Source organism: Cricetulus griseus (assembly GCF_003668045.3).
Source record: "Cricetulus griseus strain 17A/GY chromosome 1 unlocalized genomic scaffold, alternate assembly CriGri-PICRH-1.0 chr1_1, whole genome shotgun sequence".
NCBI lineage: Eukaryota > Metazoa > Chordata > Mammalia > Rodentia > Cricetidae > Cricetulus > Cricetulus griseus.
In genome coordinates this window covers 103,638,769-103,666,076 of record NW_023276807.1, presented here as the reverse complement: position 1 = coordinate 103,666,076, position 27,308 = coordinate 103,638,769, and the positions used below count along the sequence as shown (strand labels likewise).

General features: G+C 44.6%; 2 protein-coding genes across 11 annotated transcripts in view; one reads left to right on the top strand and one right to left on the bottom strand.

Annotated features, from left to right (window-relative positions):
• Nucleotides 1-5,898, bottom strand: part of Grk4 (G protein-coupled receptor kinase 4) — a 73,238-nt gene extending 67,340 nt beyond the window's left edge. For 9 of the 10 annotated variants that reach the window (XM_027387142.2, XM_027387143.2, XM_027387140.2 and 6 more), the window contains exon 1: nt 5,182-5,898. In XM_027387142.2, the coding sequence (XP_027242943.1) occupies nt 5,182-5,233 (52 nt within the window). In that variant the 5' untranslated portion in view covers nt 5,234-5,898. The remainder of the gene's footprint in view (nt 1-5,181) is intronic. The other variant, XM_027387147.2, reaches the window with a different exon arrangement.
• A 242-nt stretch (nt 5,899-6,140) lies between these two features.
• Nucleotides 6,141-27,251, top strand: Nop14 (NOP14 nucleolar protein). Its single transcript, XM_027387139.1, has 18 exons — nt 6,141-6,438; nt 7,980-8,114; nt 8,621-8,762; nt 11,768-11,901; nt 12,299-12,433; nt 13,954-14,076; nt 14,528-14,659; nt 15,947-16,250; nt 17,348-17,478; nt 18,375-18,460; nt 19,597-19,732; nt 21,386-21,487; nt 22,148-22,301; nt 24,076-24,235; nt 24,510-24,657; nt 26,543-26,661; nt 26,784-26,939; nt 27,135-27,251. The coding sequence occupies exons 1-18, from the start codon at nt 6,244-6,246 to the stop codon at nt 27,232-27,234; spliced, it is 2,592 nt and encodes an 863-aa protein (XP_027242940.1). The 5' UTR covers nt 6,141-6,243; the 3' UTR covers nt 27,235-27,251.
• The last annotated feature ends 57 nt before the right edge of the window (nt 27,252-27,308 follow it).

Below are 27,308 nucleotides of genomic sequence, written 5' to 3'. Positions count from 1 at the left end.
GCCCCATCCTTCACACATATAGAAATGCACACTACCTCAGACCACCTATACCTGGTACACATATGGCAGCTCCTTTTTATATGAGGGGACCTGTAAAGTGGGCTATGGCATAGTGTTAGATACCAGGGTGGTGGAAGCACGGGCACTTCCTGCCCACACTACTAACCAACAGGCTGAATTAATAGTCCTTACCCGTGCCTTCCAATTGGTACAGGGATATTCTCTAAATGTTTACACAAACTCTAAATATGCTTTTCACATCCTCCTGTCCCATGCCGCTATTTGGGCTACTTACTACAAGAGGACGATCCATAGCTAACTCAGGTTATATTATGGCCACGCTAAAGGCCTCTCACCTCCCCAAAGCTATAGGAATTATTCACTGCCAGTCACATCAGACTGACAGCTCCGTTATCTGTAGGGGCAACAACTGGGCTGATGAAGCAGCTAGGACTGCAGCCCTCCAAGGCCCAGATCTACCTCACCCACCACAGGGAGTTCATACATTACAACCCACATCCTCACAACCACCTCCTGACATTTGACAAATTCTGTCCTACTTACACCAGCTCTTCCACCCTAACAGTAAGTCTCTTTCTATGTTTGTCAAGGCTCACCTCCAACCTACTTCTGAGAACTTAAATTTCTTGAAAACTATCACTGCCTCTTGTAAAACCTGTCAGATGTCAGACCCTAACTCCAGGTATGGTAGCTCCCCTTTCCCCACCCACCAGGCTAGGGGCTCTCTCCCAGGGACTGACTGGCAACTTGACTTTATCCACATCCCCACAGTCAGGCGAGTTAAATACATCATAGTACTAGTAGATACTTTCTCAGTGTGGGTAGAGGTGTTTCCTACTACTAACAAGAAAGTTCAGACAGCCTCTGACATCCTTTTCAGGGAAATTATTCCCCAGTTTGGGATTCCAGCCTCTCTTCAGTCAAACATGAGAGTTTAACTCTCAGATCTCTCAAACCTGTCTAAAGCTCTCAATATTCCTTGGCATATTCATATTCCATATCACTCCCAGTCCTCAGAGAAGGTAGAGTGAACTAACCATTCTTTAAAGACTGTTCTTGTTAAAATGTAACAAGAACTTCACCTTGACTGGGTAAAGCTTCTGCCTCTGGCCCTTTTCAGGCTTAGGGCTCTCCCTAAACAACTGCTTTTCATTTCACTCTTTGAACTCATGTATGGGTGGCAGGCTCTAACACCTGGTATGGGGGACAAAAATAGTTCCGTTATGGAATGTTTTGAGGTCCAATCTCTGGATTCAGTAAACAGGAGCACCCGAAAGCTCTGGCCCACTATTGTATTGCTAATGCCAGCAGGTCTACTATGGTTTACCATGACCTCAAGGTACAATGCCTCCTAGTTTGCATCTCTATGGGCCTAAGCACCTGGGCAGAGGGGCAAGGAGTATAGGTAACATGAGGACAGAGGGTTAGGGGCCATCGAGCAGAGAGAACAGAAGGACAGAAATGGTCTCCTTGTAGCAATAGAAGCATGGTTAAGAAACAGCCGAAAAGTAAATAAAGAAGAGACTCTAGTTTTACAGCTCTCTAAAGATGACAAGATGCGTGTGTTTGGTCTTTATCGCCACTGGGTTGCTAGGAGGTTCCAAGCCCAGGCTCCCCCACTCAGGCAGAACCTCATGGCTGTCATGTCTTGGAGCTGAGACATGCCCAGTCACAACAACTTGGCCTCTCACCTAAACTCTTACTCTCCCTGACCACCTGCTTACACCTTTACTTCATCACCTCCGTTCCCTCCTATGGGAATTTGCTGACCACTCTCTACCTTGACCATGTGCTACCCTCTGTACCTCCCCAATTAATATCAGGGATCAAGTACTTCTTTCTCCTCCAGACCAGACCCCCCCCCCATCCCTCTTCTCCTAAATGGAAGGGCCCCTTCAAAGTAATTCTTGTCACGCCAACAGTAGCTAAACTTGAGGACCTTCCTCACTGGATTCACTTATCCACCTCAAGCCCTTTACTTCTCCACCTTAGACTCACCCTTCATACACAGTTTCTGCAACAAGACCCTGTTCCCTTATGCTTCAGAGGATACCAAAATCATCTACTTTGCCTCCCATTTCAGAAGAATAAGGCTCCACTTCTACAAGACTGATTTAAACTCTCCTGCTTCTAATTACACCCTGCTCATCAATTTCCTAAGTATCCCACAATAACTCACTAAAAACTCTTAATCCAACTGGTTAGCTGTTGTTACAGGAATGCCAGCCTAAAAGCCATGGATCTAAAGATGCAAGGACCACCAAATATTTGTGCCTTCTGGGTAAAGGTAATTAGAAAGATTCCATACCACCTAGATATGATCTAATGTGTCTAATCTTTATGTTTTCACAAACTTTAAGGATTCTTGTAAGTTCCAGGGAGCCGAATCAGATCCAAACAGGTCAGATTCACTCCAGGTAATATTCAACCTTTCCCCGGTCCCAAATTCCCTTCCCTCATCTTGGGACACCTCGGGAACCCCTCCCGAATCTTACAATCTTCCCTCAAATACCAGGACCTAAGAAAAATTTTTTTTTCTAAACTCAACCTTGTCCTCTGCTCTGCCAACATCTTGCCAGGTCTAAGAGGCGCCAGGGAGTTACATACAGCCCGAACTGCAATGAAACAACCATCTATCCCAGGACATGGTAGCACCCCAACCTTCTCAGGTCCCCCCATAGATGGTCAACGCCCCCAGGTCAGCAGGAAGCAGCCTTGAGATTTCTTAGTCCCTACTTCCCTAACCTGCCACGCCCAATTCCCCACCTTTTATAATAAACAACAGCCAGGATTGTAAAAACATACACCTGGGTGACCCTGCCCCCTAACAACAGGAGGGGCACGCACAGGAAAACTGCTACATCATCACCACATCACCCAACACACTTTAAGGCCTGCCTGAGGACTCTGCATGTGTGAAACCTCAGCCTTCCCTTTAAAAGGTCCAGCCTCTCCGAACCCCCCCTCCTCTTGGGTTGGCTGACAATCCAATCCCATCCTCCCCCCTCTTCCTTTCTTTACACCAGCAGCTGCAGTGTAAAAGAATAACAGTGTTCCATCTCCACCAACAAAAAAAGTCCCTCCTCTATGTTCTTTTTTTTTAAATTTTGGATTCATTTTATTTTATATGTGTCAGTGTCTTGCCCAAATTTATATATGTGTGCCAGGTGCATGCCTGGCATCCATGGAGGTCAGAAGAGGATGTCAGATCCTCTGGAACTGGAATTATGGAAGCTTATGAGCCATCATGTGGGTGCTAGGAACCAAATCTAGGTTCTCTGCAAAAGAAACAAATACTCTTAACCACAGAGCCAATCCTTCTAGCCCTCTCCTCTATATCGTAAATAAGGGAAAGAAGAGTAATAAACTATACAATAATAAGTGATTAGAAATAATTAGTCATAATTAGTCAATAAAATTTCAATCAACAGGCAGGCGGATCTTTGTGAGTTCGAGGCCAGCCTGATCTGCGGATCGAGTGCCAGGATAGGCTCCAAAGCTTACACAGAGGAACCCTGTCTCAAAAAACCAAAAAAAGAAAAAAAATTTCATTCAACGGTATGAAATAAAATCGAAGGGAAAGGGTGGAAGGTGCTGTTGTGACTAGGTAGCATTGAAGGAGACCTCCCTACAAGGATCACATGCAGACACACTTAAAGAACATGGGGCAACAGCCTCTAGAAGACTGGGGAAGAGGGCTCTGCTGGCTAGTTTTATGTCAACTTGACACAGATTATAGTCATATGAGGAGGGAACTTCTCTTTAAGAAAATGCCTCCATAAGATCAAACTGTAGGCAAGCTTGTAGGGTGTTGTTAATTAGTAATGAAGGGACCAGCTCCCCTTTCGGCAGTCATAGCAGCCGAACACGTGCTTCTATGACCTTGTCCTAGACACTAGAAAGTCAAATGCCTGCCTCGTGACAAGGAACCAATCAGAAGTTAGCTGGTGGCACTATGCTTTACGACCCTGGATGTGCTTTACAGACAAGTGCACAGCAATGACGCACAAAGCATAGCAACCACCCTGGGAGGGCCTATGGGCCATAACAACCAGTTATGTTGGCCAATCAACACAGGACAAGCCCTCCAAGTATGGAGGCACACCAATCATGAGCCTGTGCGTACCCCTAGACACTCCCCTTATGCTGCCCTATAAGATCTCCGGAGGCCCTAGGAGCTGTCTTTTGCCAGCCATCCACCATGGCTGGTGGGTGAAAGACCCAAGCTAATATATATTAGCTCGTTAAATTACAATAAAGCCTCATGCAGTTTGCAGCAAGCTCTCGAATCCGCCTGGTGAATGGGGTGACCGTAGTCGTGGCCTGGGGCCCGGGATACCTGAGTTTTCCGGGGGTCTAACAGTAATTGATGGGAGAGAGCCCAGATCATTATGGGTAGGGCCACTCCTGACCTAATGATCCTAGGTTCTATAAAAAGGCAGGCTGAGCATGCCAGAGGAGCAAGCCAGTAAGCAGCATCCCTCCATGGCCTCTGCATCAACACCTGCCTCCAGGTTCTGACTTCCCTCAGCAATGGATTGTTACTTGGAAGTATAAGCTGAAATAAACTTTCCTCCCCACCTTGCTTTGGTCATTGTCTTAGTTAGGGCTTTACTGGTGTGAAGAGACACCAAGACAATTCCTATTTAAAAGAAAAAAGAAATTAAATTGGGGCTGGCTTACAGTTTCAAAGGTTTAGTCATTATCATCATAGTGAGACATGGTAGCATACAGACAGACACGGTGCTGGAGAAGAACAGGCAAATGTTCTACTGGGGGTGGGGGGAAGAGTGCATGCTTCTGAGTGTTTTAACGGCCTTAAAAGAAAACCAAAACCTGGTTCTCTTCCCATTCATGCTCAGTACTACTCAAAATATATGGCTACTTCCCAGGCACCTTTGCCTGGGTAATCCAGAAACCCTAAGAAATTAGTATACATTCCATACCTTTCCATACTCTTGCAAATTAGCAATGCTGAGGATGGGATGGTTCTCAGCCCTTAGTGCATGTTAGGCCAGAGCTACAGTTTCAAAACACAACAAAGGTTAGCCCAGATTGACCATTTACTGACACCTGCAAAGCAGCAGCACGAACCCAGGACTGGTTCCGTGGGATCAAAGCTCCCTTAGAGGACAATGCGGGTGCCTGGGGTGCACCTACCTTGACGAGCCTTCAGCAGGAGAGTGTTGGCTACTAGGTTCTCGAGTTCCATGGTCCGGGGTCTGCGCCGCCGACGCCGTGGTGGTGATGTTGGTGGCGGCTGTGGTGGTGGCTGTGGTGGCGGCTGTGGTGGCGGCGGTGGCAGCGGTAATGGCAGCGGTGACGGAGGGAGTCGAACTTTTCGGGATGCGGGCAACGGAGGCGGGGAAGACTGACGGGAAGAAGACCCGAAAGCCACAGCCGCAGCCGCACCCGCAAGGTCCGCGCATACCTTGTCCGACGGGAGACAGGGTTTCTGGAAGCTGGCCGGCGGCGATCGCGGGTGCTTCCGCCGCTTCTTCTTCCGCTTCTTCTGGCGTCGCCACCACTGCCACCAGTAGCGCCGTCTCCGCCGGCGCCGCCGGCGCCGCTGCCGTCGCCGTCGCCGTCCGTGCGAAGGCCGGCCCGGGGAAGGCTCGCCACGGGCTCCAGCTATGTTGCGGTTCCGGGGATGGGTCTCCGCTAAGGACGCCTGCGCGCTGACGCTCCAACTCCTCCTAGCATCGTCGCCCGAGCCCAGGGCGCGTAACTCTCCCCTCAGCGCCGGGTCTTGGGGCGGCACTGAGCCTCCGCCGCGCCCCACCCGACGGAGAAGTTCACTTACCGGAGAGCCGTCTCTGGCGGCGACGGCTCCAGCAGCCGCCGCCGCCGCGGCTGCCAGATAACACGCACGGCAGCCCGGCCACGGCTAACGGCTTTCCTCCAGAGGGAGCCCGAGAGCTCCCCTCGGGGCGGCGCCTGAGGAGACTGCGGCAGCTCACGAGACACTACAAATCCCATAAAGCCCAGCGCCAGGAAGTCTAGAAGTGTTGCCTCCTGGGAGTTGTAGTCTTATTCCCAACAAAAGCCTGTTCCGTGTCTACCAGGACTGGAGCACTTCTCGCGAGGTACGGGCGTGACGTATTTATCGTGAGACGAGGCTGGGCGTGGTTCTTCAGCTTCAGCACACGTTTCTCGAGGCGACCGGCGGCTGTTTGGAGGGTCTGTAGACACTGTCTTACCAAGTGTGGTAGAGTGAATGCCATGGGGAAGGCGAAGCGGGCTGGGGCGCGGAGGCAGGTTCACAAAGCGCCCGCAGGGGCGTTCGGAGGCCTGGCAAAGGCTAACCCAAACCCGTTTGAAGTGAAAGTCAACAGGCAGAAGTTCCATATCCTCGGCAGGAAGACGCGCCACGATGTGGGGCTGCCCGGTGTGTCCCGCGCCCGAGCCATCCGAAAGGTAAGGGTAAGCCAGGATCTGGCTTCCCCAATGGCTAGTTGCGAATTTCTTGGAGACTGCCTTAATAACTATTGCTATAATGGAACACTTCATAGCTTTGACTTTCTAATTATGTTTGGAAACTGAGCCACAACTAGAAAGCGATGGTGTTGGGACTCTCCTTGTACTACAGTGAAGTGCTACTTCAAAGCGCTTTTAGAGATTGCATGAAGAAAGTGACTACTTCCTCTTACTAATATAGCCACAGGGGATGGAGAGATTAAGAACTTTGCCAAGTTCTAGCTAGGAAGTATCAAAGTTGGTGGCATTTTGTGATCACACTTTGAACCTACCCGGCCTTTGTGAGACGACAGAGGTCCAGGATCTCTTACCTACCGGAACTCAGCCCCTATAGTTAGTGACTGTGTCTGGATGAGAGACACAACTCCCCTATCCTTCCTAATTTCTCCATGCCCCTCTGGTCTTGGTGTGACACGGTCAGTATACATAGATAATCCTGAAAACAATGCAGCGACACTCAAATCTAGAGTCAGATTATGGGTTTCAGATGGCTACAAGATATCTTATTAGTTGTGGATGTATGAAGCCACTGAATTGGGTCATTACAATGGCCTGTTGTTATTTGATGATTCTACACTAATACTTTTGTCATTGGTTGATATATAAATGCTCTCAAATGACATCTATTGGAAAATGTAAAAATTCTTACAAAAAACTTGGCATGGTGGCAAATGCCTGAAATCCTAGCACTCTAGAGAAGGAACAGGAGAATCAGAAGTTTCAGGCCATCCTTGGCCACAGAGAAAATCACAGGCCAGCGTGGGCTATGAGGCTGTTTTATTTTATTTTATTTTATTTATTTATTTTTAAGAAATCTCTGCAAAGAATGAAAGTTGATATTATAGCAGCTCAGGTCTCTTGACGCCATGCCATCCCTTGCTCCTTAAGCCTTGCCTTGCCTTAGGGTATTCAACCTTAGAGCTGAATAATACTGAATGTGTTTATTGCTGCTATTAGAAGGATACCCCCACCCACAAAAGAAGGATACCCAATTTACAGGCACTTGCTATGTTCTGTGCTTAGAATATCAAGAAAAATGGTATTTTTAAGGTGTAAAGAGTGGTCTGTGCTCTGACTTGATAAACTCACTTGTGATACAGTTTCAGACATGAAAGCACAACCATACATTCTCTGTGATATGTTCGATGAGAAGTAAACTTCCTCCTCCCTGTGGAAGAGATCTAAACATGTTTCCAAGTAAATTGTGCCCATAATAAACATTCCCAAAATGTAACACAGCATCTACAACTTACAGCATGGACAAGTAGATGGCAAAAAGGAGATTGGTTTGCTTGTCAGTTGATTTTTCTCTTCTTAAAATTCTTTCACTACAAGGGAAAGCCTGTCATTGATGAAAACACGTTAAGAACTTCAATATAATACTGTACAGTTCTCAACTTCATAGCCCCTTCAGGTGGCCTCTTCTGTTAATATTATCACAGCTTTGTGTAATAATTGTTTATGTGTGACCTGTTTTTCAGCGAACTCAGACTTTACTAAAGGAGTACAAAGAAAGGAACAAGTCCAATGTATTTACAGATAAACGCTTTGGGGAGTATAATAGCAACATAAGTCCAGAAGAAAAGATGATGAAGAGGTTTGCTCTGGAGCAACAGGTATGGGAAAAATGGGGGGAGGGGACTTTGCTATAAATTTTACATAAGGCAATCCATGGAAAGGGGTGTTTCTCTGTAACAAGCATTGTTGTCAGCCACCACGTGGAGGTTTCTTACTAGTTAAAAGCTCGACCTTAGCTTAGGCTTGTCGAGAGATACTAGTTAATGAGTAGATAAATACATTAACCAGAGCAAACAGTTGAGTAGTGACAGTTACTGGAATTGTTAGCTAAAGCCCTGTCTTCAGCTTTGTTGAATGGAGAACAGGTGAGTGGAGGACTATTGCCCATGGGAATAATTTAGCAGTAGCTTAGCCTAGTTCAGTGACTTATTTAAGAATTTTTCTCTACTAGTTCTGTGTATATTTCAGTCATCTTTCAGATGATCCAGAATAGTCTTTAGACTGATTTGTACTGTCATATTTCACATAAAGAGGAAAATAACTAACTTTCTAGGAAAGAAATGTAATAATTTTAGGTAACTGATTTTAACCCGTTTTTGTCAAGCGACATCATGAGAAAAAAAATATCTATAACCTAAATGAAGATGAAGAATTGACTCATTATGGCCAGTCTTTGGCTGACATCGAAAAGCATAATGACATCGTGGATAGTGACAATGATACTGAAGAACGAGGAACATTGTCTGGTAAGTGGGAGATGCCACCACAGAAACCTGGTAGCTTAGAGCAAGGAACGGTGTGTTCATTATTGGACTTTCTCCAGAAAAGGATATTTTAGCCTCTTGATAACCTCCACAGGGTTTTTGCTTTTGTTCTTTTGTTTGTTTCAGAAATTTCCAATGGTGTGTGATTGATGCCTTTAAGGGCTCTAGGAAAGAGTTTGGTTTTCACAAGGGTAACCACTGAAACATTTATGTCACAGCATTCCATTATCCGATAGGATAGGACACCCTGAGAGGATTTACTAGTAATTTGGATATGAATAAGGGAGAAAGGCAAGTTGGAGATGACTGTAAAGGTGTTGGCCTAATCCATTGAGAAGACTGAAATGGGGAGGACTGTGAGATACTTATGGAAAACTTTACAGTTAAACACCCATTAGCAGCTAGAGAGATCAGAACCAGAGGCCAACATGGAGACTGAACAAGGCCACCAAAGGAGTAAGAACATAGAAAAGAGGCGTCATGAATTGGGCAGATGGCTCGCAGTGACAGTGCAAGCACAAGGATCCCTAGCACCCATATATAGAAATGCCAGGTGTAGGGCCAGCAGGATGGCTCAGTGAGTAAAATGTGATTGTCCCTCAAGCCTGTTAATCTGAGTTTAAGACCCAAGTAAAAGTTGAAAAGAAAGAACTAACTCCTCTGACCACCACTTGTGTGCTGTGACTTAAGCAGTCTAATAATTATTTTGAGACAGGGTTTCTCTGTGCAGCCTTAGCTCTCCTGGAACTCACTCTGTATAGACCAGCCTGCCCTCAAACTCAAGAGATTCACCTGCATCTGCCTTTCAAATGCTGGGATTAAAGGCATGCGCTACCACCACCTGGCTCAATAATAAAATTTTTTAAAAACTTAAAAAAAAATCTGAGCATAGCACTGTGGATACAAAGAAAGGAGGACCCTTGAGGCTGGTAGGAGGTTGGCTTTGACTCTAGGTTCAGTGAGAGAGCCTGTCCTAAGGGAATAGGAGGAAACCCAGTGTCTACTGGTCTACACACACGCACACGCGTGCGCACACACACACAGACACACACACACACACACACACACACACACACACACACACACACACACACACGAAACAAATAGAGATGAAACATGAAAAGTTGGAGAAGGGGCAAAGTCAGATGCCCTGGGCGTGTTGACTGGAAGCCAAGTAGAGTACTTTCTGGAGAGAGTGGTGTGTATCAAGCATTGTTGATACAAGCAATATTAAGAGCTAACCTGTAAGTCAGTAAGACTCCACAGGAAAGCCAGGGCAATGCCCGAAGACAGGGAGACTGAAGATGAAACAGACAACTCTGGAGGCTTTACTGTAAAACCAAAAAGTAGAAAGGGTGAAATGTTGAGTTTTGTTTTAACATGGAAGCAATAAAGGGGTGATCTAATAAAGTAAGAAAAATTGATGGGGAAGTAACACTGTGGATAGATTCACTTACGCCATCAATTGAGTAGCTAAGAGAATATAGGATGGAGTGATAAAGGGATGGGATGGGGATTGCTCCTGAACAGTTCTAAGTAGGGAACATTCCTTCTCAGTACCCAGAGATGCTTGACCATAGTTTGAAATTTTGTTTTCGGAAATAATGTTTTTTTTTCACCACTGCACTATCATCTGTAACCATGTCAGCAGGGAGCAAATGGAGAATTTAGTTTAGCCAAGTGGCAGCTCACACAGGAAGTGTGATTGGCTCAGAAGGCCAAGGGTATGATGGGAATATGGGATTAAAGCCTGCAGGTGTGGATAAGGGCTAAGCTTTCTAGGGGGCTCTTGGATAAGACCTGAGCTGGAAAAGGATTCTTTTTCTGTTTGTTTGCTTGCTTGTTTTTTTGTTTTTTCGAGGCAGGGTTTCTCTGTGGCTTTGGAGCCTGTCCTGGAACTAGTTCCTGTAGACCAGGCTGGTCTCAAACTCACAGAGATCTGCCTGTCTCTGCCTCCCGAATGCTGGGATTAAAGGCGTGCACCGCCCAGCCTGGAAAAAGATTCTAAACACTCTTTTTTTTCTGTTCTAAGTGAATTGGTTTACATCTGAGCCCTGGTTTCTCATCTGAGAAACTAGTTTTGTTTTGTTTTTTTAAATTCTTTCTAGTCCATATTTGATGGTTCCTGCAGTGTTTATCTTCTGTTGTGGCAGATAAGATAAGCTGGGGGGAGGGAGAAAATATAAGCTGGGCGGTGGTGGCGCATTAATCCCAGCACTCGTGAGGCAGAGGCAGGTGGATCTCTGTGAGTTCGAGACCAGCCTGGTCTACAAGAGCTAGTTCCAGGACAGCCTCCAAAGCCACAGAGAAACCCTGTCTCGAAAAACCAAAAAAAAAAAAAAAAAAAAAAGATAAGCTCTCGGGGATTAGGGGCTCTTATGATTCTTGCTCTCACCATTGGCTCAGGGCCTTTGTCTGTGTAGGACGAGGCAGGGATGCCTTCTACGTGTTGCTCGTGGACTCTTCTCCCTCTAGGACTCTGGTTCCAGCCTGTTTACCTGGATATGATGGTGTTATATGAGAACACATGAACAATAAAAGCTGCATATTGTTTCCTTGGATTATGGCTAGTAGGTGATTTAATGAGTCTGAGTGTCTTTTGAAGCAGCTAATCTTGCATTTCCTTGAGTATCATTGTGCCTGTGGCCTCATGCCAGTTGTGAGAATTTTTTCTTGGATGTGGGATTCTCCAGAGTATTCTTAGCGAGGACCAGCAGGGTGGCTCTTGTATAAAGGCACTTCCATCCAAACAGTACAAGCTGGAGAACCTGAGTTTAATCCCCCAAACCCACATAAAGGTAGAATGAGAGAGCTGGCACTGCAGAGTTGTCCTCTGAAATCTACCATTGCACTCAATGCCCACACATATCACAAACAAAAATAAAAAAAATTTTAAAGTTCCCTTGGAGAAATGTTGACATTCAACCCCAAAATGGTTACAAAGTTAGAGCCTGGGCTACATAATATGTTCTGCTATTTGTTTCCAGCTGAGCTGACTGCTTCCCACTTTGGTGGTGGGGTTCACAAGAATACCTCTCAGAAGGAAGGTGAGGAGGGGGATACTCCAAAGTCACGGAAAGAACTGATTGAAGAGCTCATTGCAAAGTCAAAGCAAGAGAAGGTGGGCTGGTTGATGTAGACAACACCAAAATATGTGTACATTTATTTATCAGCTATATTTAATTTTATCTGAATCTAATATAGGACCACTCATTTTGAAAAGGAATATTCTAGATTTCATTGAGGATATACTTCTGATGGGTTTTGTTGGCTTTAGTATTTGCAAAACAGTACTGATTATTAAACTTGCAGTAAAGTGCTCAGAGCATCTGGATACATACTAGTAGGAAGTTACTTCTATTCAATCTTAGAGATTTACATTTAAGACACTTCTAGTCCCTTATTTCATGTTTGGTATAAAGTGGGTCATTGTGTGTTCTTAGCCATGACTCCAGGCTACTTATGGAAGTCTAATAATAATGGTGTATGGTATGTATTTACTGGTTTCTTTTCCCCAGAGGGAGAGACAGGCTCAACGAGAAGATAACCTTGAGCTCACAGAGAAGCTAGACCAAGACTGGAAAGAAATCCAGACTCTTCTGTCACGTAAATCTCAGAAATCAGAAAACAAAGAGAAAAAGGAAAAACCCCAGGTGGGCAGCACCCTTCACAAGAAGCAACACTGAACTTAATGTCTGTTGACTTGACATTTCAGCATTGCTTGCTCTTTCCTGTTAGGGCAGGTTTTAGTATGTGTGCAAACTTGGTCCACTAAGCCATTTTGCTGGCCTTATTTTTAGTAAAAAGTTCTTTTTTGTTTTGTTTTGTGTTTTTGAGACAGAGTCTGTCCATGTAGCCTTGAATGGCCTAGATTTCTCTGTGTAGACAAGCTTGCCTCAGTTTCACAGAGATGTACCTGTCTCTGCCTCCTACTGGGTGGGAATAATGGCATGTACCATTGTGCCCAGCTTTGACTTAATTTATCTCATGTTTGTTAAATAGGATGGAAGTGACCCAAAGTTACCTCTTTCTCTACTTTAAGTGAATTACAATATTTGTCAGGTGAGAAGTATTTTAGGATAGAAACATGGGAAAGTTGTACTTCTGTTGCACATACTTATATTCATATGTTTAATATGCATTTGCTTAATTGCTTTTCCTCTTGACAATGTTGCTTTTTACATTCCCCCTAAACTTTTGAAAAATGGTATAATTGTTTAGTAGTAAGATTCTACCAAAGAAATAGAATCTCACCAGATTATATTGCAGCGTGGCATGTATGTATCTTTCTTAGTCAGCCATATAGTTGCTGTTACTGACATAATTTCTCATGTTTTGGACTTAATACTCAGTTGAGTGTTTATTATTTTTGTTAAAGCACATATTGCTAGTTTGGGTAGAGTGGGTTTGTTTGGGGTTTAGTTTTTGGGTTATGTTTTTGTTTTTTGGGGGGGGGTTGAGGTAGGTTTTCATGTAGAACAAACCAAGAGTGACTTTGACCTCCTGATTCATCTGCCACTACCTCCCAAGTATGCTCAGCAGCTAATATGCTTTAAGAATAATTTTTTTCTCCTGAGTGCGGGGATTACAGATATATACCACCACTCTTTGAGGCCAGCCTGGTCTACAGGGTGAGTTCCGGGACTGCTAGGGCTACACAGAAAATTGTCAACAAAAAAACAAACAAAAAAAGAATACCTTTTTATGAGCAAAAATGTCCATGTAACCCACGTGTCTACCTGTTTCTCAGTTTTTAGGGCCAATTAGTTTTTTGTTTGTTTATTTGTTTTTTATTGGAATAGGGGCTAATGTGCACATGCTTGTGGAGGCCAGCAGTGGGTGGCATCTTCTGGAGCTGAAACTGTGGACCATAGGTGCCAGAAAACTAACTCTGGTCGCCTAGAAGAGCAGAAAGTGTTCAAGCTCACCAGCCTCAGCCTCCCGAGTGCTGGAATTGAAGGTGTGCACCACCATGCCCGGCTTGCAGAAAGTATTTTTAGTTACTGAGCAAATCTGTCCAGCCCCCAGAACAGTTTTCTGTGTAGGAAAAAAGACTTAGGCATGGTTTGTCCCCTTCCTTATATAATGGTGTCTAGTCATTAATGAAATTATTCTTTACTCTTTGTAAAAAAAAAAAAAAAAAATCTTGAAAAACATCTTATTTTTACCTTAGCCAGATGCATATGACATAATGGTTCGTGAGCTTGGCTTTGAAATGAAGGCTCAGCCCTCTAACAGGATGAAAACAGAAGAGGAATTGGCAAAAGAGGAGCAAGAGCGGCTCAAGAAATTGGAGGTATGGGTGATTTGTAACTGAGTGGACAGCCCAGCTGGACACCCAAGAGGCTCAGCTCCCTCCTGTAAGGCCTAAGTGCTGACTCTTCCTTTACAAGTTTTTCTGCTTTATCTTGAAAATGGGCTGAAGTGTGCTGTGTTTAACTTCATATTGATAGACACAAATGTCTTTTTCATTTATAAAAGTGACAATATGAAATAAAATACAGTGTTTAAGGTCTTTTTAACTTCTCTCTCACAAACAACTGCTGGCACTATAGTGAATACATTTCTTTCTAAACTGTTACCTATACATTCAGGTTTTAGTTTTATTGTGTTTAACCAAATAAAATAGAAAAATACTCTACAGCTGGCTATTTTTAACATGCTGTGTCACAGACCTCTTCTATACCCTGGATGTTTCTAGTTAGATTTGATTTGAGAGTGTGGCTTCTCTTTTCTTACCCTCTTAGGCTGAGAGACTTCGAAGAATGCTTGGAAAAGATGAAGATGAAAATAAAAGGAAACCAAAACATATGTCAGCAGATGACTTAAATGATGGATTTATACTAGATAAAGATGATAGGCGTTTGCTTTCTTACAAAGTAAGTTGTCACCCCCACACACACACACACACACCTTTAATTTAAAAGCCACATTGTCTATTCAGGATATATTATAGCTGGAAAATTGAAACTTTTTAAAACAATTTCTGTCACGTTTTCATGGTATATTTATGCCATGGCAGGTGTCAGACTTTGTAGAGAAGATGGTAACAATGGTGTTGTCCTTATGTCCAGAGAAGAAGTTGGGACAGAGCTACACAGGTTAGGCTTTTGCTATTTCTCAGTTGCTGACATCTAGCATTTTTAATGTATTTAAATTGGTGATCTTTTTAAATTCAGTATACCACTGACAGAGCTAACCCATGGTTAGAGCTCTGCTTAAGAATTACTATTGTTACTGAGTTTTGATTTGATTTGTTTGTTTGTTTTTTAGATAGGCTCTTGGTGTATATAGCCCAAGCTAGGCTGGAACACATAATTCTGCCTTTCAAGTGCTGGGACTAGAGGGATATGCCACCATGAATATTTCTGAGTTATTCATTAGCTTCTAGGTACCATTTATTTGTGTGTTGCTGGAGGCTGAATCAGGGCCTTGTCTATGTTAGGTATATACCAGTATCCTTGGTACTGGTACAAGTGTTTTTACTGTGTATTAGCCAAAGGTTAGGACAGGAAAATACGTGGGCCTACTGTTTTGAGAAGGGCCTAATATGGAAAACTGGGTGTATCAAAAAGCACACTAAAAAAAGCCCACTTACAGAGCAGGTCCTGCCCCAAAGCCACTGTTGTCTTCTCTATTCTCCAGCCCCCCCAACCCCTGGTAGGAGGACACTGTAAACCCTCACAACCACTGGATACTGTCAACATTTCAGTTCCACAAGCTCTGGCAAATCCTAAACTTTTCCCAGTGTCCCAGCTGCAGGGTAAAGAAGTTTAAGGGTTTGATGGCACCTTTTGCCCAGCCCTGGCAAAGCAAAGGCCTTAGTGATGGGAATACATGAGAAAGCGACCATGTGGCCATGCAGGAAGTCCAAGAGAAAGAGAAGGCCCAGGCATGTTTCTTAACAACTCCCAAGAACTGGGAGTAAAAACTATGCTAAGTCCATCTGATTTAAAAACCTCCCTCCAGGCCCCATCTCTCAATAGTCCTCTCCTTTCTCACAGCACCACATTGCGGCACTAAAGAAGAGCCTCAAAGCCTGTGGCTTAGGATACTTCAAAGAAGGGGGCAAGAGAGCCCAAGCAGATAAGAAAGTACTACACATAGGTGTAGTATTTTGGTGTAGCAGCAAAATGTTCTGACTGGTTACCATGATCTTTTCCTAGGATGGGAAGATGAACATTGAAAATGTCCAGGAGGAGCAGAGCAAGGAAGCAGGTGGCCAAGAGAGTGACCAGAAAGAGGATGAAGATGAGAGTGATGAGGAAGAGGGTGAAGATGAGAGTAGGGAGGACACAGAAGAAAGCGATGGCTCAGACAGCCACTCGGACCTGGAGTCTAATACAGAGAGTGAGGAGGAAAATGAGAAGCCAAAGAAAGAGCAACATCAGACTCCTTGGGGGAAATTGCCAAGTGATGATCAGAAGGTTCAAAAGGCTGCTGGAGCTGAGCTGCCCTATGTCTTTGCAGGTAGACACACTGTTGTTTTCTCTGTTCTGTTTTCAGGGCTGCCGTTCAATCACCAGCCTTGTTGGGTTTTCTTGTTTCCAAGAAAGTATGTACTTGTTTTTTTGTTTTGTTTTTTTTAAGATTTTATTTATTATGTATACAACATTCTGCTTCCATGTATATCTGCACATCAGAAGAGGGCACCAGATCTCATTACAGATGGTTGTGAGCCACCATGTGGTTGCTGGGAATTGAACTCAGGACCTCTGGAAGAGTAGTCGGTGCTCTTAACCTCTGAGCCATCTCTCCAGCCTGAAAGTATGTACTTGTTAGTCTCCCTTCCGGGGATGCAATTGTGAGTGCATGGTCACATTTCCATTTGTAACATCTTTGCTGTGTGCACAAGTTGTCATTCTTCTTGGTATCTGTGGGTCCCCATAATAGCATCAATTTCACATTGGTTCTATAGCCACCCAGAGTTCTATGATTGCACACAGATGAAGAGGTACCTTTCTGCAGCAGGATGTGATCCCTTTTGTACAAAGGTGTTACACCTGCACGATCTATTTGACCACAACAAATATCTTCTATCAAATATAGGGTGTTTGATCTGGTTCATAGAGAAAAACTCTCCGGTTATAACAAGCAACCCTGACTTGTGTGGCTGAAGGTTATTTCCAGAAAAGATAACTGATGACTAGAACTGGCTTCCATGGACCAGACTTAATGTGTCAGTCTCTGGAAATAGATTTGCTTCACTACTGTGCTCCAAGCCTGTCTGATGTATCTATACTGAAACCAGCACTGCCACAGAGATGCCTCATGGTTTGTGGATCTTCAGGTTCCTGCTTGATGAAAGCCAGGGTCATCTTCTCTTTGTGGCTGTCCTTGGGTACATGATAGTCAAATATAGGCCATTTAAGTAATGTCAGACTCCTTGGAGAAGAGTAGATATGTATGAGGTTAAACAAATGCTTTATTGTTATTAACTTAGGTTAAATAATGTTTTTGTAAAGTGTAAGTAAGTATGCCTGCACTGTGTTAAGTAGACATGTGGGTTGTGGTTCTGTTGAAGGTTAACTATGAAATGTGTTTTTTGTTTTGTTTTTGTTTGATAGCTCCTGAATCCTATGAGGAGCTAAGGTCTTTATTATCAGGAAGATCAATGGAAGAGCAGCTTTTGGTGGTGGAGAGAATTCAGAAATGCAACCATCCAAGTCTTGCAGTCGGAAACAAAGCAAAATTAGAAGTACGCTGGGATAAATTTGTGGGCATTGGAGCATTAGCGTGATTTTGTTTCTGTGGGTATTAAACTTACTTGGAGGTACATAGTACAGACTGTCTTGGTGTCTGCTGTACACAGGACAGAGTGTCTGCTCAGGGCCTGCCTCCCATTTGATAATACTGTGGTGACACTGGGAAGCACTTAATGAGGTGGAGAAAGCTACCCATGGCATCAAGCACCTCACATCAGCCCTGCTACCCTCATTTCACATGTCAGGAAACTTAGACTCACAGCCATCAAGTGGCAGAGACTGAAAAAGTGAGTTGCTATTACTGGCTCTGTTCCTCAGGGTGATTATCACGTCCTTAATCTAGACAGTGCAAGGTTGCAGCTTTCCTCATTTGTTTTGTTGTCACTTCTTCCATATACAGGATCTCACTGTATATCTCTGGATCTCCAGAACTCATTATGTAGATCAAACTGGCCTCAGATTTGCCTGCCTCTGCCTCCAAAGTGCTGGGATTATAAGCACTTGCCACCACACCCAGCTTTGTTTTGTCTTTTGAGACAGAGTCTGGTACTTTGTGACCCAGGATGGCTTTTAACTTCTTCTGCCTTAGCTTCTGAGTGCTGAGATAATAGGCATGTGATACCATGCCTAGCTCCTCGTTATGGTTTTAATAAAATATGCATGGTCTGCCATTCTATAAAGAATGTGCCTGATCCTTAGCTTTCTTTTCTTTCCTCATCTATGTCCAGCAATTTCTAGCCATGTTTTTGCTGGCATTTTGTTTATTCTCCTGAAGAAGTCCTTTGTCCCAGTGGGCTCCAGCCAGCATGCAGGTGTTCTGGGAATTGTAGGCTATGGTTTAGCATTTGGTATTTGGTACTGAGTGATCTCCCAATCCATGTCCCTGCAGAAACTGTTTGGCTTCCTTTTGCAATACGTAGGAGATTTGGCTACAGACAGTACACCAGACCTTGAGACCATCGATAAGTTGATTGTGTAAGTAAAAATGTTTATATTAGGAATATGTAGCTAAATTAAACAGTTCTTCTCCTAATGTTATAATACATATTTTGGCATCTTTGTGGCAGTCAAGTGTTAGTGTGACCTTAGCAGGCAGGTGACTGTCCCTAGAGCTATACATAGGCCCCACAGCACATACCCCCTGCCATGACTTGCCCACAGCTTTCCCTCTGACACACAACACTGCAGGGATGAGATAATCGTAAATTAGTGAGCCCTTCAGTTAGAGCATTGGTACTCATCTGTGTGTTGTTTCATTTCCCACTGGGCCTCAAGCTCCGGGTGGGTTGAGAGTTATTTGGGAACATGCTAGAAGGATGCTTTGCCACCCACCAGTCCTTGCCTCACTGGAATCACACAGGAGGTGCTTTGCTTGAGTCGAGGGTGCCTGCTAGGGAAGCATGTCCACTTGTCCTATAGAAGGTTCTGGCCTTTACCACAACCTGTAACACGCCTGTGGTAGTTTCCTGCTCCCTATGCAATGACTGGAAGAACAGAAGGAACAGAGATTTCTGTCAGGAGCTGTGTACTGGATTTGGAATCAGTGAAAATCTGCACCTGGAGGAGGCACTCTCAAGCCACTTCCACCTGTACTGCATAATGAGCCTGTGTGTTAGCTGCATGTGCAGAAAGATGCTCTTACACAGTGTTTGTGAGAAGATAAGTTCATGCATGAAGTGTTGTGGCCCACCCTTAGAATATGCTCCTAACAGTATTGATAGTATAAACAGCCATGGCACCTCACATACTCCTACCACCACTACTTAAAGACTGTGACCGGGTTTTTAGGAAATGGCAAAAATAGTATCTTTTGTCATAAAATGCCACTTGAAATATTGCCTAGACCACAAGAAATGTCAGCCATTGGTAGTAAGAAAAGTGGATTCATCAGGCTGGGTTCATAGGTCATCCGTAGAGTACTGCCTGCCATGCATGAAATGGGGTTCATTACCCAGCAACCACAAAACAGAATTGTGTATTCATCTATAGGCTTCCCATTCTTCCTTGCTGAGTTAGCAAGCGACTGTAGAAGGAAAGTTTATTAGATTTGTTGTTTGGTTTTTTTTGCCTTTGTTCTCTAAAGTCATCTCTATTATGTTTTTGTTTAACAGGCAGTTATATAATCTTTGCCAAAAGTTTCCTGAATCTGCAAGTGACTCCATCAAATTTGTTCTCCGTGATGCCATGCATGAGATGGAAGAAATGATTGAGACCAAAGGCCGGGCATTATTTCCAGGGTTGGATGTGGTAAGCAGGGACAGGGTGCATCAGATCATTTCTTCTCAGCCACTGGAAATCAAGTTTATTTTATCATCACACAGAGTGGCTAGTATTGGCTGTCCCTTAGTCAGGTGTCCAACCTGTGGGCCTGTACATCCCAGATTACGCATGAGTGTGGCTCAACACATTTGTGCATCACAGTGTCATGTTGAAATGTGAAAGCTTGGACACCCCTAATAGACCTTCCAGAATGATATGAGAGGAAAGTTCATTCTTAAAGATAAATGTATAGAAAAATTCTGACTTGAGTCTGTGACTGGGGCTATGTTGAATCATAATGGCAAAGATGGAGTTTAAGGCGAACAAAACCACTTTTTACAGAGTGACCCCAGCCTGCATTCTGTTCTTTAAAATTTGAGAAATATTTAAGTCTCTGAGATTTTAAGTTTTGTCATAGTCTTGTGCTTCATTTTTATCTGAATTAGTACCTTTGAAGAAATACTCAGAAGTGCTAGCTACTTCATTTTCTGATGTTTGTGTTGAAATGGATTGGCAGCAATTCACAGATTTTTAAGTTTTTGCTAATGGTTTTTATACGCTGAAAGATACCTGGTCTGAGTTAGCTGACTAGTTAGGTGTGTCTTCTTGACCCTCCCCAGCACACTTCTTACATACTCACCTGTTTAAGTCAAGACTATTGAGTTCTATTGTAGACACTAAGATTAGAGCCATGGCCAAAAGACCCAGTCTCTGCCTCCTTGTGAGCTCATTTCCTGCTGATGAGTGCCATGAGAAGTCCTGCAATTTTGGACATCAGAGTGGTGCTTGGGATTAAGTCCCAAGTTCTTTCAAACTGCATGGTCATGTGTGGGTTCTTCATCCTCTCAGCATCTTTTTTGTTTGGGGAGGTATTAATTATAGCTGCTCAGATAAGCTAATATGAACGTTTGTGATACACTAAACTTTACATGACCCTGAAGGTGCCCAGGACACAGCTGCCAGCATAGTAGTAGCTGTATAGCTCATACTGTGGTTCTCTTGCTGCTACGTTAAGGAAGCTTGCCAGGCCATGGAGACAGTGAGGCTTTCCTAACCCAACTCCCAAGTTGGGGTGGGATTCTAGTCATTCTTCAGTAATGAGAATCCCTGCCTGACCAGAAGGAAGTGAGTTCTACTAGTGTGTGCCTGCTGGTTTCTAAGTTTGCTTGGATCAGTTGACAAATCTCTGTGCATTAGAGGATTTTTGGTGCCTTTTGCTGTTCCTGCTTTCACATGTGCTTGGAGTAGAATTACAGGCCAGGTATTGTATACTGAGATGTGGCTGTCTCCTTCCAAGCAGTTGCAGGGCATCACTTGATATCTAGCAGGCAAGCACTGTCCCAAGCTTTGGTACCCTGAAGCCTCAGTTCTGCAATCTAGAGGTGAGGGTTGAGGACCCTGTCAAGGTCACAGACCAGCCCCATCCTCCTGCACACTCCAAATGAACCCAGCTCTATGGTGGAAAGCACGGGGATGCTAGTGTGTCCTGGGAGGTAGTGAGGGAGGCCCTGCCGTAGAGTGAGGTGTGGTGGCTTGTCAATGCCTGTTGTATCTCACTAGGACTTTTAGGATCAGTTTTGCTATGGGTCCTTTTTTAAAATCACTTTACCTTTAATCTGTACTGGAACACTTTTTTTCCAGCTCATTTATTTGAAAATCACCGGGCTGTTATTTCCAACTTCTGATTTCTGGCATCCAGTTGTGACCCCTGCCCTGATGTGCATGAGCCAGATGCTTACTAAGGTGAGTCCCATCTTCCAAAGGTTAGTGGGGTCAGCCCCACATCTCAGGACTATATTAAACAAGAGTGTACTTCCACATCCACAGTGATACAGCTTGTGGTCACAATTACAAGTGACAGGAATCCAGTAGTTCAAGACTAGCTTGAACAGTATTAAGAGCCTGCCTCAAAATAACAACAACAACAAAATAAGACTATAGCTATAGACCATTAAGATTTGGCATAAAATTGCTCATTTTAAAGGGCCTATGAGAACCCAAGGGGATCAGGAGTTGCAAGGTCAGACAGCAACGTAAACCCACTCCCAGAGCTTCCTGCATGAACTATTCCAGATGGGGTGGGGTAGAGAGAGTTGGGGCAGAAGGTTGAATCAGCAGTACGAGATTATCTGGGCTGTGTGACTCCAAAACAAGCTTCCTAATAGTAGGACAGTTTGATGGGGGCTATGTCCATCTCCCATTTGGATTTGTATTTAGACTGTTCCTTCCTGTATTGGCACATTGCTTACCATGCTGCATGTTCAGGTAGCCTGCCTTCATAATCAGCCTCTCTATCAGGGTGCAGGGCTTCCTGTGATACTCAGTGAGGTGGTATTGTCTGCCAAGTGTGTTATTCCAGAACATGGTCCAGAGTAGTAACTGTCCCTGTGGGTTCCTTCCTAGTGTCCCGTCCTGTCCCTACAAGATGTGATAAAAGGCCTGTTTGTGTGCTGCTTATTCCTGGACTATGTGGCCCTGTCTCGGAGGTTCATCCCTGAGCTTTTAAATTTTCTTCTTGGGATTCTTTACATAGCAACTCCAAACACTAAGAGCCAAGGTGAGTTGATTTATGGAGACTTTTAAATATGCATCAGTGTTTTGTTTTTAAGCATTTACATACCCATTCTGGAAAGTTGAGAGAACATTGCAAAAACACTCTGAAGTCCTTTAATCCTGGCACCAACTGTCTTTCTCTATCTGGATGTGCACAGCCCACACATTAAATAAAAGCTTCACACTTGAGTGTTCACCTCTCCAGGGCTGATGCCAAAGCCATATAAGTATTTCAGCAAATTTTAAGAGTTGGAGCTTTAAATATTTGGGACTAAATACATCTTGAAAATTAATCTTACCTTTCTCTTTTCATTTTTTTAGGGAGAAGGGGTAATAGGGCTTGAGCCCCTTCCCCCCATCTGATTTTTAAGATACAGTCTCAGCCAGGTGTTGGGGCGTATGCCTTTAGTCTCAGGAGGTAGAGGCAGGCAGATCTCTGAGTTTAAGGCCAGCCAATTCTAGACTAAGTTCTAGGACAGGCAGAGCTACCCAAAGAAACCTGCCTTTTATTTGAAAAAAAAAAAAAAAACAGTCTCTATTTCCCTGGTTGGTCTCAAATCCCTAGGCTCAAATGATTCCTGCCTCAGCCCCCCAGGTAGCTTACACTACCACACCCAGCTTTCTTTTTACTGGCCAGCACTGTTGAGTGTATTTTCTTTAAACTGAGACTCTAGGAAGGAGAGCTAGGGGGAGCCAGAGTACTGGATAATCTTAACTGATTTCTTTCTCTTGTCCCTGCTCTCCCTCTCTTCATGAAACTTCCATGGTGCCAAGTGCATTCCTCCAGATCCCCCTGGCATGCTCACTGGCCTGTGTCCATCCTTCAGGCTGAAACAAGGCACAGCTTGAGATAAGGTGCTGTAGTGTTATTAAGTGTTCCAGCGGGCAGGGGCCTTGGTCTGAAGCCATGGCCAGTGAGTTATTCAGTTCAGCCTTCCAGTTGCCACCATTTTTTGGATCTCCTGTCACATGATGTTCCTACACAAAGCTCCCTTATGGCATTGCTCTCCAAACACTTCCTGCTTCTGGGTATCAGGCTTGGGTTAAGAACAAACCATCCAGCATGACGTGTCACAGATGTTGTAGTTCCTGTAAAGAATGCTGCAGTAGAAAGTGCAGGTACTACAGTGGATTTAGGAGGTGGTCCCTTGTCCTGGTTGGGGTTGGAACAAGGTGGCCATCCAATTGCCCCTCATGTCCCAGCTTCTTCCATTTAACCATGCCTGAACTGTCTCCCACCATGTTCCTCGGCCTTTGTCATTAACTGCTGTACATTTTCAGGTCCCATCTTGTCCATCCTCTCAGCCTGCTCTGACCTCTGGTGAACTCTCCCCACCTGCCCACTCTCCAGCATTACTGCTACTCCTTATTCTATTTTGGTTTTGGCATCTGTTTTTGCTTTCTCCCTCTCTAGTTCATTTATCTGTAAGGGTGCTGTTTATGCCTAACTTCTCTGTGGTCTAAGGGCTAAACTAAACTATATGTAACCTGAAGAAGGCCATAGGAAGTCTGTTGCTAGTGGGCTTCCAGGTTGAGTTAGATGTGTTGCCTCACCCATCCCCTCTGGAGCTTCCACAGTTAGGTGTGTTGCCTCACCCATTCCCTCTGGAGCTTCCACAAGAGGTACTCTTTCAATGCTTATTTGCCCAGGCTTCACTGGTATCTAGCAAGATCTGGCAGCTTGGTGAGACAACTTTTAAAGGCTGAGCTACTACAGAGTAGGCCCTCTAAGCCAGTAATATCTGGGTCCTTTCTGACCTGTCATGCTTGGGATTCAGGTTCCGCTCTGGTGCACCCTTTTAGAGCACTTGGGAAGAATTCGGAATTGCTTGTGGTCTCTGATAAAGCAGATATGGCCACGTGGCAGAAGGGAAGCCTCTCCTTGCACTGGGCAAGTAGACTGAGCACTGTGACAGCAACTGAAGCCAATCATACCAGGTATGTGTGGATACTCCAGGGACATATTGGAAGGTATTCTAACTTGGTTGGAACTGAAACTGAGTCCACTTTTAAAGATATTGTTGCATTTCCTGTGCCTCCTTCCTCTCCAGCAAACAGTATTGTCTTGACTACCATGGTGAGCCATTAGCCTTTCTGCTGACGAGATTCCACTTAGGTTTCCTACACTGTAGATGAGAATTTTTACTTTGCCAGCATTGTTGACCTTATCAGTGATGAGCTTGATCCCTTTCATTGTCCTTTGCCCTTGCAGACTATCCTGCCTGGCCTCATGTCTGACCCTGCTGAAGCACTGTGTGCTCATGTACAGTGTATTGCCCTCCTTCCATGCCATCATCAAACCCCACCAAGCCCTCCTGACAGAGCATCTTGTGAACTGTAGCCTCCCTCAAGACCTTCAGGTGAGCCTTACTGGCAACTAGGCACCTTTTTCTGGTCTCCGACTGTTTGGGAGCTGGCCCCCAAACAGGGGTCTTTTTTGTCATTGAAGTTGCAGCTTAAAAGTCATCACTTTTAAGCTTCAAAATCATAAATGTGGGCTGGAGAGATGGCTCAGGGTCTTCCAGAGGTCCTGAGTTCAATTCCCAGCAACCACATGGTGGCCCCACAACCATCTGTAATGAGATCTAGTGCCCTCTTCTGGCATTCATGCATATAGACAGAATACTGTATACATAATAAATAAATAAATCTTTTTAAAAACATCATAAATGCAAATGAAAAATAAAATTACATTAAGAGTCTATAGCGAAGGAAGGAAGGAAGGAAAGAAGGAAGAGAAGGAAGCCAGGCAGTGGTGGCGCACTCCTTTAATCCCAGCACTTGGGAGGCAGAGACAGGCAGATCTCTGTGAGTTAGAGGCCAGTCTTGTCTACATAGCAAGTTCCAGGACAGTCAGGGCTGTTACACAAAGAAACCTTGTCTTGAGAAAAAAGAGGCTTCCTAGCCCCACTCTGGTTTCAGGCCATCCAAAGCACCTTATCCCACAGTGTCTGAGGGTGGCTCCTTCATCCTGTAGCATGATAAGCTCTGAGAGGCATCCTTACTTGGCCATTAGAACTCCATGTATCTAAACAAGGCTTTTGATGCCATAGCATATCTAGCAACTCTTCCATTCATTGCTCAGGCTCTTCCACATACATCTCCCTCCCCCATCTTTGTGTCCCCCACTCTTCTCCCTCACTATTTTGTGCCCCTTGGTTCTTCCTGCCCCCATCCTCCTCCTCTAAATCATCAGTCATCCACATGCCAGCCCAGGTTCCTCAGAGCAGAAGGCATAGAATCACCTCCATACCCAACACCCAGTGGCATCTGCATTCACAATAAAAGACAGAAGCTCAGGCTACAATACACGCCAGGGTAACTTTCCCCTGTGCTCTCTACCACCTGTACTCTGGGCTTCTCACAGGCATTTTCTCCATTTTGGTGATGTCCACATTTGCTCTTTTTCTGCCTGGAATTCTCAGCTGTGTGACTCTCCACCACTCCATACCAAGCCTTCCCTGGCCACTGCCCAGAGTTTTGTGTGCTGTTTGTCCATTGTGCTGATCATTCCTGTGCACAGTATACCCTCATCTCTTGCCATTGATGTGCCACTTGAAGGCCTGGCTTTCCTAATTACTAAAGTTCTAGAGACTAGAGCAAGCCATCCCTTGATTATACTGACACTCATGTTCTCCACACACTGCAGATCACCTAGGTAGGGAAGGTAGTTTTGTGTGGTTTAATCAGAATTGGGCTGATGGTGTTTTGCCACTGTCTTCCTGGTAGAAAGGCCATCTGCTACTCTCTAGATACAAACCCTTACATTTATAACTTTCTCACTGGGGGTAGAAGTGTTCCTGCATTGGCACATGTATAGAGGTCAGAGGGCAATGCCTTTAAAATTTAGTTTCTAGGAAATGAACTCCAGCTTGGTGGCAGGAGGCCTTATCTGCTGAACCATTTCACTAGCCCACCTCAGTTTTGTTTGGTGGGGGGAGGAAGGGCTGGTCAAGACAAGGTTTCTCTGTATAGCCCTGGCTTTCCTGGAACTTACTCTATAGACCAAGCTGGCCTTGAACTCAGAAATCCACCTGTCTCTCTGTCTCCCAATTGCTGGGATTAAAGGTGTGCACCACCACCCCTGGCCCAACTGTGTTTGTAAGGAATCATTATCCCATGTGGTTCCCTGTGTGGTGGCTCAGCCAAGCTGCACCAAGCAGTGGCAAGTGGGGCCTCTATGAGGACCTCTGAAGGCATGCTGTCAATGTCTGTCACAGCACCTGCTATTACCATGTTCTTCAGGAGCTGTCTCGAAGCATACTGTCAGAAATGGAAAGCCAAAAACAGCACTGCCAGCCACTGATATGTGAGAAGAGCAAGCCAGTCCCGCTAAAGCTGTTCACCCCCCAGCTAGTCAAAGTGTAAGTGTTGGTTGCCCTGAGGAAGCCTGGACTGTGTGTGGGCTGGAGGTGAGCAGTGCTTCTGCTTCACTTGGGCAGGCTGGGCTCTCAACTCCATAGCCTTGTTGACTCTCTAACTGTAGGCTTGAGTTTGGACGGAAACAAGGCAGCACTAAGGAAGAGCAGGAAAGGAAAAGACTAATCCACAAACACAAGCGGGAATTTAAAGGTGCTGTCCGGGAGATCCGAAAGGACAATCAGTTCCTGGCCAGGATGCAGCTCTCAGAAATCATGGAACGGTGAGGAAGGACTGTGTGTATGGGTGACACTACACTTAGGCAACTGTTTTTTCTAAGCACTGGTATCTGGCAGCCTTGGCAAGGCTGAGGGTTGAGCTGAGTGTTATGGTTCTGAACTGTTAGTGTTCAAACAGAACAGCACCAAGATACCGTGAAAACTGATGCAAAAATGACATTTGCTTTTTTTTTCTTTAGGGATGCGGAAAGAAAGCGCAAAGTAAAGCAGCTTTTTAACAGCTTGGCCACACAAGAAGGTGAATGGAAGGCTCTGAAGAGGAAAAAATTCAAAAAATAAATGGTTTTGTAAATGTAGCAAGGGTGCATTGTGTGTTGTAATGATGGGTTCTGGAGGGAAACTGGAGTGTCTGA